General features: G+C 37.1%; 2 protein-coding genes across 2 annotated transcripts in view; both read left to right on the forward strand.

The window, feature by feature from the left end:
• Positions 1-8,951, forward strand: part of LOC127426091 (cyclin-dependent kinase 18-like) — a 90,538-nt gene extending 81,587 nt beyond the window's left edge. Inside the window, exons 14-16 of the mRNA XM_051672606.1 lie at positions 6,426-6,516; positions 6,723-6,800; positions 6,956-8,951. Of these exons, the coding sequence (XP_051528566.1) occupies positions 6,426-6,516; positions 6,723-6,800; positions 6,956-6,990 (204 nt within the window). The 3' untranslated portion in view covers positions 6,991-8,951. The remainder of the gene's footprint in view (positions 1-6,425; positions 6,517-6,722; positions 6,801-6,955) is intronic.
• A 1,274-nt stretch (positions 8,952-10,225) lies between these two features.
• The window catches only part of mfsd4aa (major facilitator superfamily domain containing 4Aa), a 30,294-nt gene continuing 21,784 nt past the window's right edge, over positions 10,226-18,735 (forward strand). The window contains exons 1-3 of the mRNA XM_051672604.1: positions 10,226-10,549; positions 16,279-16,477; positions 18,088-18,324. Of these exons, the coding sequence (XP_051528564.1) occupies positions 10,314-10,549; positions 16,279-16,477; positions 18,088-18,324 (672 nt within the window). The 5' untranslated portion in view covers positions 10,226-10,313. The remainder of the gene's footprint in view (positions 10,550-16,278; positions 16,478-18,087; positions 18,325-18,735) is intronic.

An 18,735-nucleotide genomic window follows, 5' to 3' on the forward strand; every position in this document is an offset into this window, starting at 1 on the left:
CTTAAAAAAGGTATTCCCTGTAATCTCAGAACCTCTTCTTAATATTATTAACTCCTCACTACCCTTAGGACATGTCCCAAGAAACTTTAAAATGGCAGTTATCAAACTGCTTATTAAGAAGCCACAGCTTGATCCTGGAGAATTGGCTAATTACAGACCGATTTCAAATCTACCATTTAAGTCGAAAATACTAGAAAAGGTTGTGTCCTCCCAACTATGTTCATTTCTACAGAGAAATGGTATATATGAACAATTTCAGTAAGGATTTAGGCCCCATCACAGTACAGAGACTGCACTTATCAGAGTTACAAATGACTTGCTCTTATCATCTGGTCGTGACTGCATTTCTCTTCTAGTGCTTTTAGATCTTAGTGCTGCATTTGACATGATAGATCACGACAATCTTGAATAGGCTGAAGAATTATGTTGGCATTAGTGGACTTGCATTAGCATGGTTTAGGTCCTATTTACCACTTTGTATGTGTAAATGAGGAATTGTCAAATCAAACAAAAGTTAAGTATGGAGTGCCACAGGAATCAGTTTTAGGGCCGCCTCTTTTCTCCTTATACATGATTCCCCTGGGAGATATTATCAGGAATCATGGAATAAGTTTCCACTGTTATGCCGATGATACCCAACTTTATATTTCTTCTAAACCCAACGAAAATTCACAATTCTCCAAATTAGCAGAGTGTATCAATGAAATAAAAGATTGGATGGCCAGAAATTTCCTTCAACTCAATTCTAACAAAACAGAGGTACTAATTATTGGACCAAAAACCTCTAAAAATAAGCCGCTAAAATATAATTTGACTCTTGATGGATGTACTGTTACGTCATCTTCTACAGTGAAGAACTAAGGTGTTATATTTGATACCAATCTGTCCTTTGAAAATCAAATTTCCAATGTTTGTAGAACAGCATTCTTCCACCTCAGAAATATTGCTAAGTTATGACACATGCTTTCTGTTGCTGATGCCGAAAAACGAATTAATGTTTTCATGACCTTAAGATTATTGTAATGCATTACTGGGAGGATGTCCAGCAAGTTCAATAAATAAACTTCAATTGGTTCAAAATGCAGCTGCCAGAGTGCTGACTAGAACCAAGAAATATGATCATATTAGCCCCATTTTATCGTCGTTACATTGGCTACCTGTTAAATTTCCTATTAATTTTAAAATTCTGCTAACAACATACATAGCTTTGACTGGTCTAGCTCCACAATACTTAAGTGACCTTCTGACACACTATATTCCATCACGTTCATTACGATCACAAAATTCTGGCTTGTTAATAGTTCCTAGAATATCAAAATCCACAAAAGGAGGTAGATTATTTTCCTATTTGGCTCCTAAACTATGGAACAGTCTCCCTAACACTGTCCGGGATGCAGACACACTCAGTCAGTTTAAGTCTAGACTAAAGACTCATCTATTTAGCCAGGTATACACCTAATTTTTCCATCAACTCACAATAAGGCTGCTTAAGTTAGGTCTGCCGGAACCAGAGACATCTATCATGATCTGTAACTCTGCCTAAAATTGAATGGCATCTACGCTAATATTATTCTATTTGTTTCCATGTCTCAACCACGGGATTCATATCCCAAGGTTACCAGAGCTGGCCAGATCCAGCTCTGTTCCTGTTTGGTGTCGGACTCCACTGCTACGTCTCGCTGAGTGATGATGACAAACTACAACCAGTGCTAGCCAGACATTACTTCAACCTTTTAAGATGGACTTCAGAGGATGAATTGATGCCATCTCCAACTGTAAGACATCGTATACTTCATATGCCACTGCCTGAACATTTGACTTAGGATGGACCCCACCGAACCTCACCGAAATGACCTGCCGGTTGAACTGCAATGCACCTCATTGATCTCTGCCTGCATCACCTTTGTCTATTGATGGACTACACTCTTGAAATGGAATACACAGACTGCCAACATCATTTAACTGCCAACAAAAGCCTTCATCAGCCAACTAAAAAAGGACAATGCATCAATGTGAACTTCTGCAGTTAATTCAGGATGGACTTCAAAGACATTAGTCATTAATCTTATAGTTCATAAAAAAATCTTTTTTAAAACACTGGACCATAACACTTACTTGGTTTACAAATTTTAAACCATGATTTGCACTGCACAAATAACTAATATTGGCATCATGTTGTTTAGCCAGAGGGGAACTGGCCCCCACAGTGAGCCTGGTTTCTCTCAAGGTTATTTTTCTCCGTTAACCAACATCTTATGGAGTTTTGTGTTCCTTGCCACAGTCGCCTTCGGCTTGCTCACCGGGTTACTAAATACAATTATTATTTAATTACTTATATTTAAATACAATTTACAATTGTATTTAATCAAACTACACAATGATGACTCTAAGACTTTACAGATATTACAGTTTAATTTTTTGTTAATGCATGATTTTCTGTTAAGCTGCTTTATAACGATGTGTTTTTGAAAAGCGCAGTACAAATAAAAATGACTTGACTATAATTGTTTGTGTGTTATAAGCATATGCACATTGTGTCTGTCTATACTTGTGACTTTGATGAAGATGAGATCACATTTTATGACCAATTAATGCATAAAATCAGCTAATTCCAAGGGGTTCACATACATTTTCTTGACACTGTATGTGTGTTTCTGACCAAGCTATAGGCTACTTTAGGGAACAATAGTTGAAAAATGTATCCAGAAGATAGAAACTATATCTGAAGAAAAAAACAAAAACATCATTTGTGGACTTTCCCTAAGGAGAAATGGTTCTAAATAATGTCTTTAATTACTTGTTTATTCAATAAAACTTGTATTTTTTTAGGTTCTCCAGTATGATAGCTAGATGAAGATTCATGGGGATGTATTTTATATTATTTTTATTTTATTTCATCTTAGTTTATTTTTTACAATACTTGTGTGGGACAAATGTCTGAAAATGTCAAACATTACAAAAGTAAAAACATTACAAGTAAGATTTACTTCATTTTTATTTTGCAAGTTTTTTCACATAGTTTTTCTAATTAAATTTTAATGGTATAAAATTAAGTAAAATCTACTCAACTTCATGACATAATATTGATTAAAGTGAGTTAATGTAAAGTTAATATGGTACCTTTTATTACAAATCTGATGTACATTTAGTAAAATTTAAATGAACATTTTACTGGAATTCTTAAAATTTTGAACTTTCCTTATAAACACGTTTAATCCTGTAATTTTTAATCAATTAAATGTTTAATCAATGTACCACATGACATACAGAACCCTTCCACAGGGAAGCTTAATGCATTTGATGCAGAATATTGGACAACATCATCCTGCATTACAGGCAATAGAAACAAGACACAGGGCTGCGCACACAGACCTCAACACTTGGCGTGCAAAATATGATAACGGTAACAATCAACAGATATTTTTTATTTTATTTTTTATTGTGAACAGGTCATTTTAAGTACAAAATGAACTTCACAAAACAAGAAGTTCCCAAACAAATCAGGAAAATAAAAGAATAAAAACTGTGTAAATAAACTTGCAAACAGTGCAAGCTCGTTAATTATTCAAGCCTGGTACATGCTGGGAACACCAGCTTCGAAAAGTTAAGTACAATTTACTTATTTTATTTACCTTTGAAATGTACTCAAATTGGCGAATAACAATATTCGAATTAATATTCAATATTATGGCGAATAATATAATTGTCAATATGACATGGTTTTCTACTTTAGGATTGATGCATGATGATGCATTGTAAATATATTTACTTATAAGTACAAGAATTTACTTAATATTTTCAAGTTCACGCTTCAACTAACTTATTCAATGTAGAAAGTACTTAATATTTTCGGCTATATTTACTTCACCACAACATATATTTCTTTATTTTATTTTTTTCAGTTTAGATGGTCCTCATTAGTAAAATAAATAAATATTAAACCTTCATCAAAATCTAAAAGTGCCCAAAAGTGTCTGTAAGTGGTAGAGTTACTCTTACAAAAAGTACTGTGGTGATACTATGGTACAGTGATCAGATAGTACTTTGATAAACTATATACCATGGTACTGATACTGGTATTACCATGGTACTTCATTCAATACCATGGTATCATGCCCCAAAACATTGGTAGTAACATCATGATTCTTATTCATTAGTGTAGTCTACTTATAATTAATTTTATTTAAAGAGCAATAAGGTCCACATAAAGTCTCCAGTTTGATAGGTAAATGTATATGGGGTGTATTTTTTCACTAAACTGTAGGCTACTTGTGAGAGCAAAACATATGAGAATTTCCTCCATTTGAACCTTCTTATGAATGTTTCTCACATTCATATTGTCTTATTTAAAATAGGCCTGATGGTATCAGATGTTAATACTATGGTTCTTTGATATACAGTATATCAAGGTAGGCTACTGAATAATTACCATATACATATATGATGGTGTTTTTTTTTTTTTTGTTTTTTTTTAATAAATGAAGGTAATTTAAAGAATACCATGATACATGCCCAAGGTGACAAGGTGTCTTTTGGGTGTAGTTACCTAGCTTAATTTAAGAACAAAGGAAGTCAGATGGAGATATATAGGTTTGTGTGTATATTCAGGTAAAAAATTAGATTTTTGTGTGCAGGTAGAAATGTGAGCGCATTTCTACTCTCTGTGCGTTCTAATGGCGCGCACGCAGTGTGAGTGCGCGCTGACCTGTCATTATGATGAAAGACCGTGGTGCGCCGCAGAGCACTCGATTCGTTAATGGTGACAGCGCCCTTAATGAGTCCGAACCGCACACCTGTTTCTCATCAAACCCCGCTGACTGATTGCCCTGTCAGAGGCACACAATTCACTCTCAACGCTCTGCTAGCATGAAACTGTGCCAAACTTTGCCGGAGACCATTTTATAACTTTGTGTGAGATGACAGCAGGATGATGGGTGCTTCATTATTCAAAACTATTTTATAGCTCAGGGATCAACAAGTCAAAGGAGTAATGCTGAAATCGACACATTAGTGAAGAGCATGCACGACAAGAAAGATCAAAGGCAAGTTGTATTTGCTGTATTGCACAAAATATAGCGAGTGATGCGTTACGCATGCGCAAACGCACAGGGATGTTTAGGAATAGTTCACCCAAAAATGACAAATTTGTCATTTTTGGGTGAACTATTTGTGAACACGTTTCTAACCCTGAACTCACCACTGACGTTTTTTTTTTCTATTGTTCTGAAATTACAATTGTACTAATTCTAAATTATATCTGAACATAAATCTTAAATGTTATATTATTATTAGGGCTGTCAATCCATTAACATTTTTTATCAAATGAATCACATATATAAATGTTTGCTGATAAAGGCCCTCAAATAACAAAAATTTAAATATAATTATTCAATATAATTATTAAAATAATTATAAATATATTATAAATAGAATAATTCCTATAATTAAAATGCATTACATTATGGCAGACGGATAAAGCATTGCTAAGACAACACAAAAAGTGGCCTGAGAAAGCAATATATTGTTTATTTTCGTATTATTGGACATATGCATATCATTGGCCTACAGTCCACAGTAATCCATTTTGTATATGAATTTGTCAATCTGTCCAAGATAGATTTATTATAAGGGCTTTTTCAAGGACACATGCGTCTGATGGACGCTTTTGGAGAGGCTCACTTTGGTCGCGTCGTGTCATAAAGCGGTTTTAGGTCGCTGTGTCAAGTTAAATGTAGTTTGAAACTCGAGATCACCGCATTCGGAATTGCGCTCCATCCAGCTGTGTTTGAATGCAAGAACGCATTCTCATCTTGCGCTGTTGCTAGCATCAAGCAAGCCTGAGTGTTTTTTGTTGTCTGTACCACTGTGTGTTGCCTATAAAGCTGGAGTTTCACTTACTGCCCCCTGCTGAAAAACAGGTAGTACTTCAATGCGATTATCTAAACAGCCAATCGTGTGGCAGCAGTGCAATGCATATAATCATGCAGATATGGGTCAGGAACTCCAGATAATGTTCACATCAACCATCAGAACGGGGGAAAAAATTGTGATCTCAGTGATTTTTACCGTGGCATGATTGTTGGTGCCAAACGGGCTGGTTTGAGTATTTCTGTAATTGCTGATCTCCTGGGATTTTAATGCACAACAGCCTCTAGAGTTTACTCAGAATGCTGCCAAAAACAACCAGTGAGCGGCAGTTCTGTAGACGGAAATGTCTTGTTGATGAGAGAGGTCAACGGAGAATGGCTAGACTGGTTCAAGCTGACAGAAAGGCTACGGTAACTCAGATAAACACTTTGTACAATTGCAGAATAGCATCTCAGAATGCACAACACGTCGGACCTTGAGGTGGATGGGCTACTTTATGTTATAAGCATATTTTAAAGCTGTGTTTTCCCTTCTTCTTTTGTTTTGTTTCTCTTCAGTGCGACACCAGACGCAGGATTTCAGCCGAGTTGTCTCTGAGACACTCTTACTTCTTAAGTCTGGGCGAGAACATCCACTCTATACCTGACAGTGAGTTCATCCCTATATACAGTATTTACATGTATAGAAAGTCTTCTCGTATAATATCAGCTCTACACGAGTCTTACCTGTTTTTTTACCTTTTACCTTTAAAACACAGTCAAGGTTGTAGGTCACTATAAGAGACAACATGGACAATAGATTGGCTTTATTCCTCACCCATTTGTCTTTTAACCTCCCTGTCTTTAATTCTCTAGCATCGTCAGTGTTTTCACTGAGGGAGATCCAGTTACAGAAAGACCCAGGACATAGGAGTTCAGTATTCCAGCCTCCAGGTATTCAGTTCCATTGCTTTGACATGACTCAGCCAGTCTCTTTATTTGCAGACTGCAATTTGATCCTGTGTAGTCATGCATAATCTCTAATAACCACACATTACATACCTAACCGTTAACCTGTGATCTGTCTAACAATGGGTTGTTTTCTCCAGGTCGAGGGAAGAACCGCAGACAAAGCATATTCTGAGGAAAGAATCATAGTGGTATATATGAAGATCACATCACCAGAACAAAATCACTTTGAAGCAAACAGCTGTACATGGCCTATTGTGTTACAGAATTATAGATTTCTCACCCCAAAACGTGCATACATGCATCCATTCATATACACTCCAAAAACATGGAGTACTATTGGCTGTAGCTCAGACAACTGACTGAATAAATCTGAATCAGTCTCAGTTATATTTTGGTTAAGGCCAGAAAACACCAAATCTGATCAAAATTATATTTAAAATGGCCCTAGACAGTACTGACTGGTGCTATGTTTGGAATAAGCATTCTACACTTACTATTTCTTAAGTTTATACAGAAGATACACCAGAAATGTTTAGAGTAGTATAGTAGTACACTATTTTCGAACTTGCCATGTGATTTATCCATAAGACAGACTTGAATTGAACTCAAGTTAAACTGGATCTGTAGTACTTTCAGGTGTTCAGAATTATATATTTAGTATTTTTAAGTGTGTGTGTGTGTGTGCGTGCAGTATATGTGTAAGAAACATGGTAGCTTCATGTCTCACTTTTCCCATTGCTTGAAATTTCCTTCATTTCCTTTTTGTTTGAACTTGTTTTGCCATATGTATTTAAAGAGTCATTGCACAAGCTCATATAACAGTTTATTTTGCAAGCATTTGTTCAATACTATAATATTTGGAAGGGTTGAGATGTATTAAAAATTTAAATTCCATCATAAACATTTGAGCCATTGAGTAGAGAACCCTTCTTGAGAATTACTTGAATTCTGTCATGTTGCCATTGAACTTCAGATATTAAAGGTGCTGTATGCGATTTTAGCATAGACTTCATGTCTGCAAATCCAAGCATCCAAAATGATAGACAGGCAGAGAGTGATTCTGACTGGCTATGTTTTCCTAGTTTTGTTTTTTTTTTTTTTTTTTGGCTGTTTGCAGATAAATCTGTTTGATTTTTCAACACACCCATTTCACTGATATTTGTCAGGTAATAGTGACATTTTATGTTTTGTATTAAAAATTGCTTACGGCACCTTTAATATTCTAGTTACTATTTTATGAAATCATCAAAAGGTGCCTTTTGAAGACCATAAGAGATAAATATTACACCTTCGGAAAATACAATCTACTTCAATTTTTGCAATTATTTTGTTCCTTTTAAGTATAATTGCACATATTAATTGCTAAACCGTATTTGCACATGGCATGCAAGTGTCCTCTTGGATTTAGACTTTATGTTGTTCTCCTACTGTACCTTGTAGTTTAAAAAATAAAGCACTATGACTTTTTATTGTTAATGGCACTGAGCACATACTAGTTTTGCAGTGGACGAAAATCAAAAGTTAGACATTTTCAAGGCTAGAATGACTGATGGAGAGAATGAGAGGTCAGAGCCAATTCTATAATACATTATGACTTACAAGGCTTTCGTTTGACATGACTGCAGCCAGGGGCGTAGATTCCAGGGGGAATCGATTCCGGGGAAATCCCCCCCAATAATAAAAACAAGCAAGTACAACTCCCCCCCCCCCCCCAATATTTATACCATGATTAATGGAAACATTCTTCACACTGTAACCCCCCATGTCCATGCCAAATCTACGCCCTTGACTGCAGCAGTGGCACTAATTTATGTGTTTTGTGGTAAATTAAAATATTTTAAATACTCTATTGAAAATAATTAATATATAAATATATGTATTTTGACAAGTGTTTTCTTTATTCTCAGTGCGTTTATGCCAGAAAAAAAAAAAAAGAGACTACTGTATTACATGATCTTAGATGACGTCTAAATGTTTTATAAAAGATTTAGATTTTTGTATGGAATGTGACATTAAATATTTTGTGTGATTTGTCTATTCTATTATGATATTCCGAAGCTGAATGTATTGTGACTGCGAAAATGCCAAAAGTAATTAAATAGTAAACTAAATAAATTATAAAGTTCAACAAATTGCAAAGAGTTTGGTTATTATTTGGCAATGGGGTGGCCCATGGTGGCCAATGCAGTGTTTCTCATCATGAGAGTAATTCCCTCATCTCAAACAATAGTCTTACTGTCTTGCATGGTGCTGTTTGTCATTAGTACACTTCAAAGTAAACTTAAAATTGTTTAAAAGTAATACTTGCTTACTACTAAATACTACGCAGTACATTATACAGTATATATACTTTATATTTTATTAAACATGTTTCATACACTAGTTTGATACATGACCTCACAATGTTGTGTTTGATTCAGGAAGTGCGATGAACTTGGAAATAAAAAGATTTAATTTTTAATCCAACTTTGTGTACAAATGTGTTTAATTTTGGCAGTCTGATCACATAATGAGTCTATAGAGATGTTTAAATGTAGTAGTTCATCAGGGCACACTATAAAGGCCTACTGCAGAAATACTAAGAGTGGTATGGTAATATGCAATTTCGAACATAGCCTTGGTCCTTTGATATGTCGATTACACAGCCAGAAAAACGTGTTTAAGTGCGTTTAAAGGTGTCTGTCTGTGATTAAAACGCAATGTCAACATGTCTATAAAGGATAGGCTAGACAAGAACTAGTCAGACCTGTAAGTTGCAATGGTAGACTGCAAATGAAATATATAACTAAACGACTCCAAATATGTAGCTATGTCGCCCCAGGCACAAGAACGTGATTTCTTACCCTGAAGTGTATTTTTGCTTTAATGCATTCTGTGGGAGGATTAAACTGTTGCAAACACACCTGTGGAACACTGAGCTATTTTGGACAATGTTTAGCGAATCGGTTCATTTCAAAGAATTGAATCTAAACACGACTCACCACTTTGAGTCACTCATTATGCTCGTATGTCTTTTATGACGTATATTTTAGTTAAAACTACCGATTACCATTACGCCTATGTTTTCGATTAAGTTTTGAATATTTTAAGTAATTTCGAAATGGTCGTTATTTTGAAAATGAGGGCACGTGAACGCCACCAATGGGAACTTTTTTTTTTTTTTTATCGATTAATAAAGCACACTTAATACACAAACTAAACTATTTACTGTTCCAGTAGCGCTACAAAGCTTATCATTTTTGCCGGAAAGTGTAAAAGAGAGAAAGAGGGAACTTTCTAAGCCCAAACATTCGAGTGATTCACAAACGCTGTGCGAATCGACTCGGCCGAATCATTCAAAAGAACCGATTCGATGGAATAATTCATTCGCGAACCGGACAAACATCATCACACACGCGTGTCTTTCTATGAGTGAGGTTTATTACGTTTGGGATGAATTCAATTGTGTAATGCTGAAGAAACCGGTCGAAAACTGCGTCGCGAAACTTTTCCAGCATGAAGCCGTTGCTGAATGAACGGATCTGCGCTTTATTCCGCAGTAACTGGCAGCATACGTTAACATACTGGAGTGTGTTCTTCAGTTTTGGACTGTGTGTCGCTTTTCTGGGTCCGACCATCCTGGACCTGAGATGTCAGACCCAGTCCACCCTACAGGAGATCACTCTGGTCTTCTTCTCCCAGCAGTTTTTCCTCTTCATTGGAAGCACAATTGGAGGATTCTTTAGTAAAACGTGAGTACTTTTGAAAAGATTATACAAAAACTAAATTTAGCCTTTAATTATAACATTATATTATTTTTATATAATTAGATTTTATATTTGACTTTACAGTTTTTATTTTACAGTTGTGAACTATTTAGTTACCTCTTTAAAAAGTAGCCAATTGCCATTCAAAGTAAATACTTCCCTTTAGTACTAATGTTGTTTACAGTATTTCAGTGTTTTCTATATTTAGTGAAATGCAATGTATTCGGCTTTTAATGTGATTCCACTGATGATGAGAGACGTTTTATTATTATTATTATTATTATTATTATTATTATGAATTTACATAAAATAATTAATTAAAATAAAATAATTAACATTTAAAGTACATTTCAAAGTTTAAGTTTCTTTATTTGTTTCCCTCTCTTAGACACCTTTAGAGAAAAATACATAGATATTTATACAAGCATACAATTATGTAACCAAATATTCAGGATTGCTGAAGATGTGTCCCCTTCAGTGTTATTGATGCTTGTGGCATTTACAATCATCTTAATGCCAAAAAAGTATGACAACAGAAAACAAATAATTTTCAAACTTGTTTTTGTCTGATACTGTCTTTTATCCAGTAGAGTTATTAAAAAGAGCATATTTGTCACTTGTTAATTTTTTTTTCTTTTTGTGAAGCATTTTGTTTTGGCATCTTAATGTTTCCTCCCTGTTGTGGTCATGTGCTCATTAAAGTAATGCTGTCTCAGTGGTGTTATTCAGTTAGTGTGGTACTCAAGCCATAAAAACACATGCTGGTTGTTCTTTTGCATGGAAAATATGATAAACAAATTAAACTTTTTCTTTTTTGGCATTTGTAGTTATTTTCTTAGAGATCAAAAATTCCAGTACAGGAATTTGAAAAACATTTGAATTACTGTTTTAATTTGCTTATAATTTGATGGTTATCTTTAGTAGGAAGTACGTCCCTGACATAGTTACTTCTAGTTCAAATGTTTTTTTTATTGTCGTTCAGCCATATACAGTTAGTACAGTACACAGCGCAACAAGACAACGTTCCCCCAGGAACATGGTGCTACATAAAACAACACAGGACAAACACAGAACCACATGAGACTACACAGACTGAATAAGACCTACACATTCCTACATAAAGTGCACATGCAAACGTGTGCAAAAAGTACAGGACAGTACAATAATTACTAAAAAGGAAACAGGACAATAGGCAAAGTAAGAGACAGTGAAAGACAGTGCAGCACCGACCAGAACACATTTCTAATCTGAGTAGTGCAAAAAGATGACACTTTCTAAAAATGCCGAATGTAAACATAACTTACTATGAAATAGTGTTCTATGGACATAGCAGTTATTGAGGTAGCAGCCAGGTATAAAGTGACAATGAATTAAGTGCAACTCTGGACATGTGCAAAAGTTGGATGGTGTACAGGTGTGTGTGTGTGTGTGTGTGTGTGTGTGTGTGTGTCAGTCCAGTCTCTGAGTATTGAGGAGTCTGATGGCTTGGGGGAAGAAGCTGTTACACAGTCTGGCTGTGAGGGGCCTGAATGCTTTGGAACCTCTTGCCAGACAGCAGGAGGGTGAATAGTTTGTGTGAGGGGTGTGTGGGGTCATCCACAATGCTGGTTGCTTTGCGGATGCAGCGAGTGGTGTAAATGTCTTTGATGGAGGGAAGAGAGACCCCAATGATATTCTAAGCTCTCCTCACTATCCTCAGCAGGGCTTTTCAGTCCGAAACGGTGCAAGTCCCAAACTAGGCAGTGATGCAGCTGCTCAGGATGCTCTCAATATTCCCTCTATAGAATGTGGTGAGGATGGGGGGTGGGAGATGTGCTTTTCTCAGCCTTCGAAGAAAGTAGAGACGCTGCTGGGCTTTCTTGGTAATGGAGCTGATGTTGAGAGACCAGGTGAGGTTCTCCGCCAGGTGAACACCAAGGAATTTGGTGCTCTTGATGATCTCCACAGAGGAGCCGTCGATTTTCAGCGGAGAGTGGTCACTCTGTGCTCTCCTGAAGTCAACAACCATCTCTTTTGTTTTGTCCACATTCAGAGACAGGGTGTTGGCTCTGCACCAGTCCGTCAGCCGCTGCACTTCCTCTCTGTATGCTGACTCATCGTTCTTGCTGATGAGAACCACCATGGTCGTGTCATCGGTGAACTTGATGATGTGGTTCGAGCTGTGCATTGCTGCACAGTCGTGAGTCAGCAAAGTGAACAGCAGTGGACTGAGCACACAGCCCTGGGGGGCCCCAGTGCTCAGTGTGGTGGCGGTGGAAATGCTGTACCCAATCTGGACTGATTGAGGTCTCCCAGTCAGGAAGTCCAGGATCCAGTTGCAGAGGGAGGTGTCCAGGCCCAGCAGTTTCAGCTTTCCAATCAGATGCTGAGAAATGATTGTGTTTAATGCTGAGCTGAAGTCTATGAACAGCATTCGAACGTATGAGTCCATTTTATCCAGGTGGGTGAGGGCCAGATGGAGGGTGGTGGCCATGGCATCGTCTGTTGAACGGATGGGACGATACGCGAACTACAGTGGGTCTAGTGAGGGGGGCAGCTGGGTCTTGATGTGCCTCAAGTATGATAATCAGTATCTTATTTAATGTACAGTTTGTTTTGTATGTCATTTTACTGCTCTGATACTACCACTATATGGCATGGAAACTTTCCACATGTATATACAGTGTGTGTATAAATATACACTTGCAATCGGAAATATTCAACCCCCCTCATCTTAAAAGGTATTATGGTGATGTGTATAGAATTTAATGAAAATATACAACAACAAGTCTCAGTAAACAAATAAAGAATATTTGATTCTTACAAGCAATTTTGATAACACATGTTTACATAATTTTGAGTTTTAATGAAAAACATCTAGTTCTCTTGACAAATGTTCATGTGCACTATTATTCAACCCCCAACCTCAGCACTTGGTGGAACATCCTTTTGTCTTGATAACCTCTAATAAGCAATTTCAGTAATTGCTGACAAGCTTCTGACACCTCTCTCATGGAATCTTTGCCCATTCTTCTCATGCAAAAGCTTCCAGCTCATTGAGGATTGATGGCTTCCATGCTGCAACTGCTTTCTTTAAATCCCACCAAAGATTTTCTATGGGATTTAAATCTGGAGACTGAGAAGGCCACTCCAGGACTTATTCCTTAACCAAGCTTTGGTTGATTTGGAAGTTTGCTTGGGATCACTGTCTTGCTGGAGAGTCCAATTATCACCAAGGTTCAAGTCCACCACAGAAGGCATAACATTCCTCCTTGAAATGGCTTGGCATTTCTGTGAATCCATGATGCCCATCACACGGTCAAGATGGCTAGTTCCTGCAGCAGCAAAACATCCCCGCATAATCACTGACCCACCTCCATGCTTGACCGTGGGGATAGTATTCTTCTGGTCATAAGGCTCGCCTTTCTTGCACCAGACAAACAGCTGATCCATATGGCCAAACAGTTCCAGTTTTGTTTCATCACTCCATGTAACTGTGTCCCAGAACTCTGCAGGCCTATCCAAATTCCTTCTGGCATATTCCAGTCGACCCTTCATGTGCTTCTTGGTCAAGAGTGGTGTGCGTCGTGGAGTCAAGCCATGAATTCCTTGGTTGTTAAGTGAGCTTCTTTTGGTTGCCACTGACACATTTGTCCCAGCCTTCATCAGGTCATCCTGTAAGTCTTTTGCAGGAACACCTCTTGATGAAATTTTGGGCTTTCTCCCATGGCCAGGCAGGTTTGCTGCTGTGCCATAAGTTTTGAACTTCCGTACAATGCTCCCAGTATTGTCTCTAGGCATATTCAAGGTCTTGGAAGTCTTCCTATACCCATAGCCCTTTTGGTGCAATGAAATTATCTCCTCTCTCAGCTTTCGTGATGGCTCCTTAGTCTTCACCATGATTGCAACACAATTGAGCACATCCCTGGGTTGTGTTTATATAAGCACATCACAGCTAAAACAAATTAAGAGTCGTTATTGAGTTCCCAATGGGTTAATCATGTTTTAACCCAACTTTAGGTCATACAGACTAGCAGTAGGTTTTAAAATCAGCAATATTATTTAGGGGTTGAATAATTGTGACATGGCAGTATTAACAAGATGTCCTGCTACTCTAAACTATTACATCATTCATTTTATTTGTTCATTTGCTCTCTCATTCAACTGAAAGACTTAAAGCAGAATCTAGCTCTGCAGAAAAGTTAAAAGTTTATAAATGCTTACTTCCTTTGGGGGTTTGAATATTTCTGATTGTGTGTGTGTGTGTGTGTGTGTGTGTGTGTGTGTGTGTGTGTGTGTGAATCCATGCATACAAAAAAAAATATTTGCATTCCGTACCAATGTACTATGCAAGGAGGAAGCTGGCCTGAAAGTAATAGTGCATTACAGGGTCAGAAATTTGCAAGGGCTCGTGTCAAAAATGCCATTTTTATTTAAAATGTGGGTGGCAATAAATGCCTCCATTGTGCATTTCTCTTTTTTTATATGTTGCATGCTGTGTGGTCATGAAAATGCCCTCATGAAGGTAATGCAATCCCCTGAAAATCAATTCCAGGGGGCAGATATTATCTCTTAGTAAAAAAAAGTTAATTACTGAAACACAGAATTATTATTTATTTTTTTTTTTACGTTGGTTTAAATTAATTAAATTGTGGACACTGGTTCCACAGAATGAAAATTAGTTTAGTTGATATTAAATTAATTTGTAGGCTCTTTGTAGCGAACACCTAAATGAACTGAGTTAACCTAACTTAAATTTGATCTGTTCAAATATCTCTATTGGACCTTGCAGCTTGTTGCTAGTTTGCAAAAAAATAAATAAATAAATAATAATTTAAATAACACTTAATTTTAAAATGTACTCTCCCAATCCAGTCCGATGCAAAGCATGCTGGGAACTGGAAATCCCCTGCCTGGTTTCAACACTACACTGATGCAGTAAATATTCACATAGTCCTAACACAATTGAATTATGTGAACATAGATGGATTTTACACAATGAAATTAAGTTGAGACCAAATGCTAAAGAATTGTGTTGCATTAACTCATTTTAAATAAGTTAACTAAGCAAGCAGTAAAAGTCACGTTGAGTGAACACCATCCATTAGATATCTGAATCTATTAAAAAAAAAAATGTAATAGCAATGTGATCATATCACTTTTTGATGACTGTTAAATATCACTTGGACATTACGCAGTATAATTATGTACTCTCACACATGAATGTTTTGAGTTGATTTCAAGTGTACTGGTTTAGTATTTTAAATAGAGCTGCTTTCCCTTTTTCCAGTGCAGGTGCATTACATACGCACTCATGTGGCTGTATTATCAATATTTGATAAGCCATGTAAACAGAATTTTACTGGGCCAAGGTAAAAATGAAGCCAGTGATATTGATGCCTTAGGCAGTACAGATAAATGCCACACAGAAACAACTTTATTTCAAAAGACTCACCAGAGGACATTTTAGGTTGGATCTGTTTGTAACTATTATTTACCGGTATATAGTACACCACAGCAAATTAAAGGTGCAAATAACTTCCACTGTAATGAAGTTTTCCCCCCAAGGAAATGAATTGTGCTTCTGACAAATATGTTTAAAATGATGTATGAACATAAACATAAAATGACTTTGTGCACCTTGAATAATACTGCTAATAGTACTGTTGCTTTAATGCAGTTTTGTGAAACGCATCATTGTTTAAAGGATAATGACTTGTTCTCCTTTGTCGTAGGCTTGTGAGCTCTTTGTCAGCCCTGGCTGTGTCCACCCTGATCATCTCTGTGGTTTTTGCCGTCATCCCACTATGCCATAAATTATTCTTGCTGGCGTTCGCCATGGCGGTGTCTGGTCTTGCCATGGGCAGCATTGACACGATATCTAACCTGCAGTTGGTGAAGATCTACCAGAAAGACTCCACAGTTTTCCTGCAGGTGGGCAATGGCTCACTATGTGGTCAGCGGGATGGTTTCTCAACATTGGTTAAGGATAATTCAAGGCTTAAAGGGGTAGTTCACTCAAAATGAAAATTCTTTCATCATTTGCCTTCCCAGATGTGTATGACTTACTTTCTTCTGCTGAACACAAGCAAAGATTTTTAGAAGAATATCTCAGCTCTTTAGGTCCATACAATGCAAGTGAAAGTGAAGGCAGCATAAAAGTAATCCATACGACTCCAGTGGTTAAATCCATGTCTTCAGAGGCAATATGATAGATGTGGGTGAGAAACGGATAAATATTGAAGTACTTTTTTAAATTCGCCTCCCTGCCGAGTTGGTGACGAAGAATGCAAATCGACAAAAACAAAAGAAGGAGGGCTGTTTGAAAGTGGAGATTTATACCCTGCCTACACTGGGCGTGTCTGTTGACAATATGTGACGTGCCGCAACGGCTTGAGGCTGTCTACACTGGATGCGTCGATGCAAACGTTCTAAATCGTTTATTGGTGTTGTTGGCAGTAGTAGCGCCAGCGCATGCAGCGCAAAATGTAATGGGACACCCGTTTACTGTTGGTGCGACGGATGCGCCGCAACGGACGATTCCAGTGTAAACAGCATCATTGATTATAATGGGGTTCTATTGCTTTTGAAGCGATGCGAGGCGCCGCCCACATCCAGTGTAGAGAGGGTGTTATATTGTGTTATATATAGGAAGTTGGTGACGTATGCAGACTGCGTTATATGCGTATAGGGAGTGCCAGTACTGGTCCTGTACATTAATTCCGTAAGAAGGAATGTTCCTACCATCAGAGCATTTCAGGCTTGATATACCACCTTGATGCAGTAGAGGGCAGTCAGCACTCCAGCTGTACAGGCAACACTCCTTCGCAAACCAGCGAGCAGGCAGCACAGCCTTCCACAGATGACACGCTCTTGCGCTCAATGACATCTGGACCAAGCACAACAGAATGCAGGGATCTTGCAATAGATTTTTGCATTTAACTTGACACAGCATTTTAAAAGCACAGTGTTTATAATAAGAGGCACTGAAAACTACTGAGATGCAATGCAACAAAAGTAAGATGCTCCAAAAGTGTCCATCTGATGCACGATTAGATAGACCAACAATTAAAGTAGAGCAGAAGATAGTAGGTCAACAATAGTGTTATGTTCAATGACATGGAAATAAAACAAACAATATTTTCACTTTTAAAGCCTATTATTGTTTTATCTAAATGGTTCACTTGTCTGTTGCCACAATATTATATATAAGTATTTGTACATGAAGTATCTGAATTATTAAATTTGAGGCCTACATATTATTTTAATTATTCGAAATTACCTTTATTTGGGGGCCTTTCTCAGTAAATGTTGGTTTATGATTCATTGTGATTTAATTCTATTAATTAATCAGTTTAAAAAAAAAATTAAACTATTGACAGCCCTAATTTTTAGGGTGGGTTTGGGGTTAAAGTTCATAAAATATGCATATTATAGAGTCAGTACCATCAGTTTTATAATGCTGCTTTTAAACTTTTAAAGCAGTATCCTAGCAGGATTGCTGATTCTCCTAACTGTCTTTGTTTTCTCTGATCTCTTCTCAGGCTCTACACTTCTTTGTCGGTCTCGGGGCATTAATGAGCCCCCTTATAGCTGACCCCTTCCTGTCTGATACCAACTGTGTAATAGGAAACAGCAGCATCAATACAACATCATTAAGTCATCTGAGGAACACACTCGCAGGCAGACAAATACACAATGTGTCCAGTGTCCACCTCCACACCGAGGGCGAAGTGGTGACCAACATCTCCTACGCTTTCTGGATCATGGCTCTCATCAACGTAGGGCTGGTCTTTCTTGTGTCTTTAAACAAAAATGAAAATTTTGATTTCTGGGTGAACTATCCCATTAAACAGTTTTTTGAATCCATATTCAAACATTATTGATGGTGGCAAGCCATTAGTAGAGTAACCAATGGATTTCAGTACTAACGGAAACATATTAAAGTAGTGTGCAGTTAGTCTGCATACTAAATGTTCTGTCAGCTCTAATGTCAGAGTAAGGGCCAGCTGGGAGGGTATTTGAATACGAGAAATTAATCGAGATTGTCTCCTTGGCAACCATCTTCCATCCAATAGTTTTTGCATACAAATTGGGTATAATGTCTTATGGCTGTGTTTGGCCTGAATTAAATAAAAAGTAATAGCATATTGTCATAATAATGGACACACAATTACAGTATAGAACTATTT

The sequence above is a fragment of the Myxocyprinus asiaticus genome, chromosome 35, assembly GCF_019703515.2.
Source record: "Myxocyprinus asiaticus isolate MX2 ecotype Aquarium Trade chromosome 35, UBuf_Myxa_2, whole genome shotgun sequence".
In the NCBI taxonomy this organism is placed as follows: Eukaryota; Metazoa; Chordata; class Actinopteri; order Cypriniformes; family Catostomidae; genus Myxocyprinus; species Myxocyprinus asiaticus.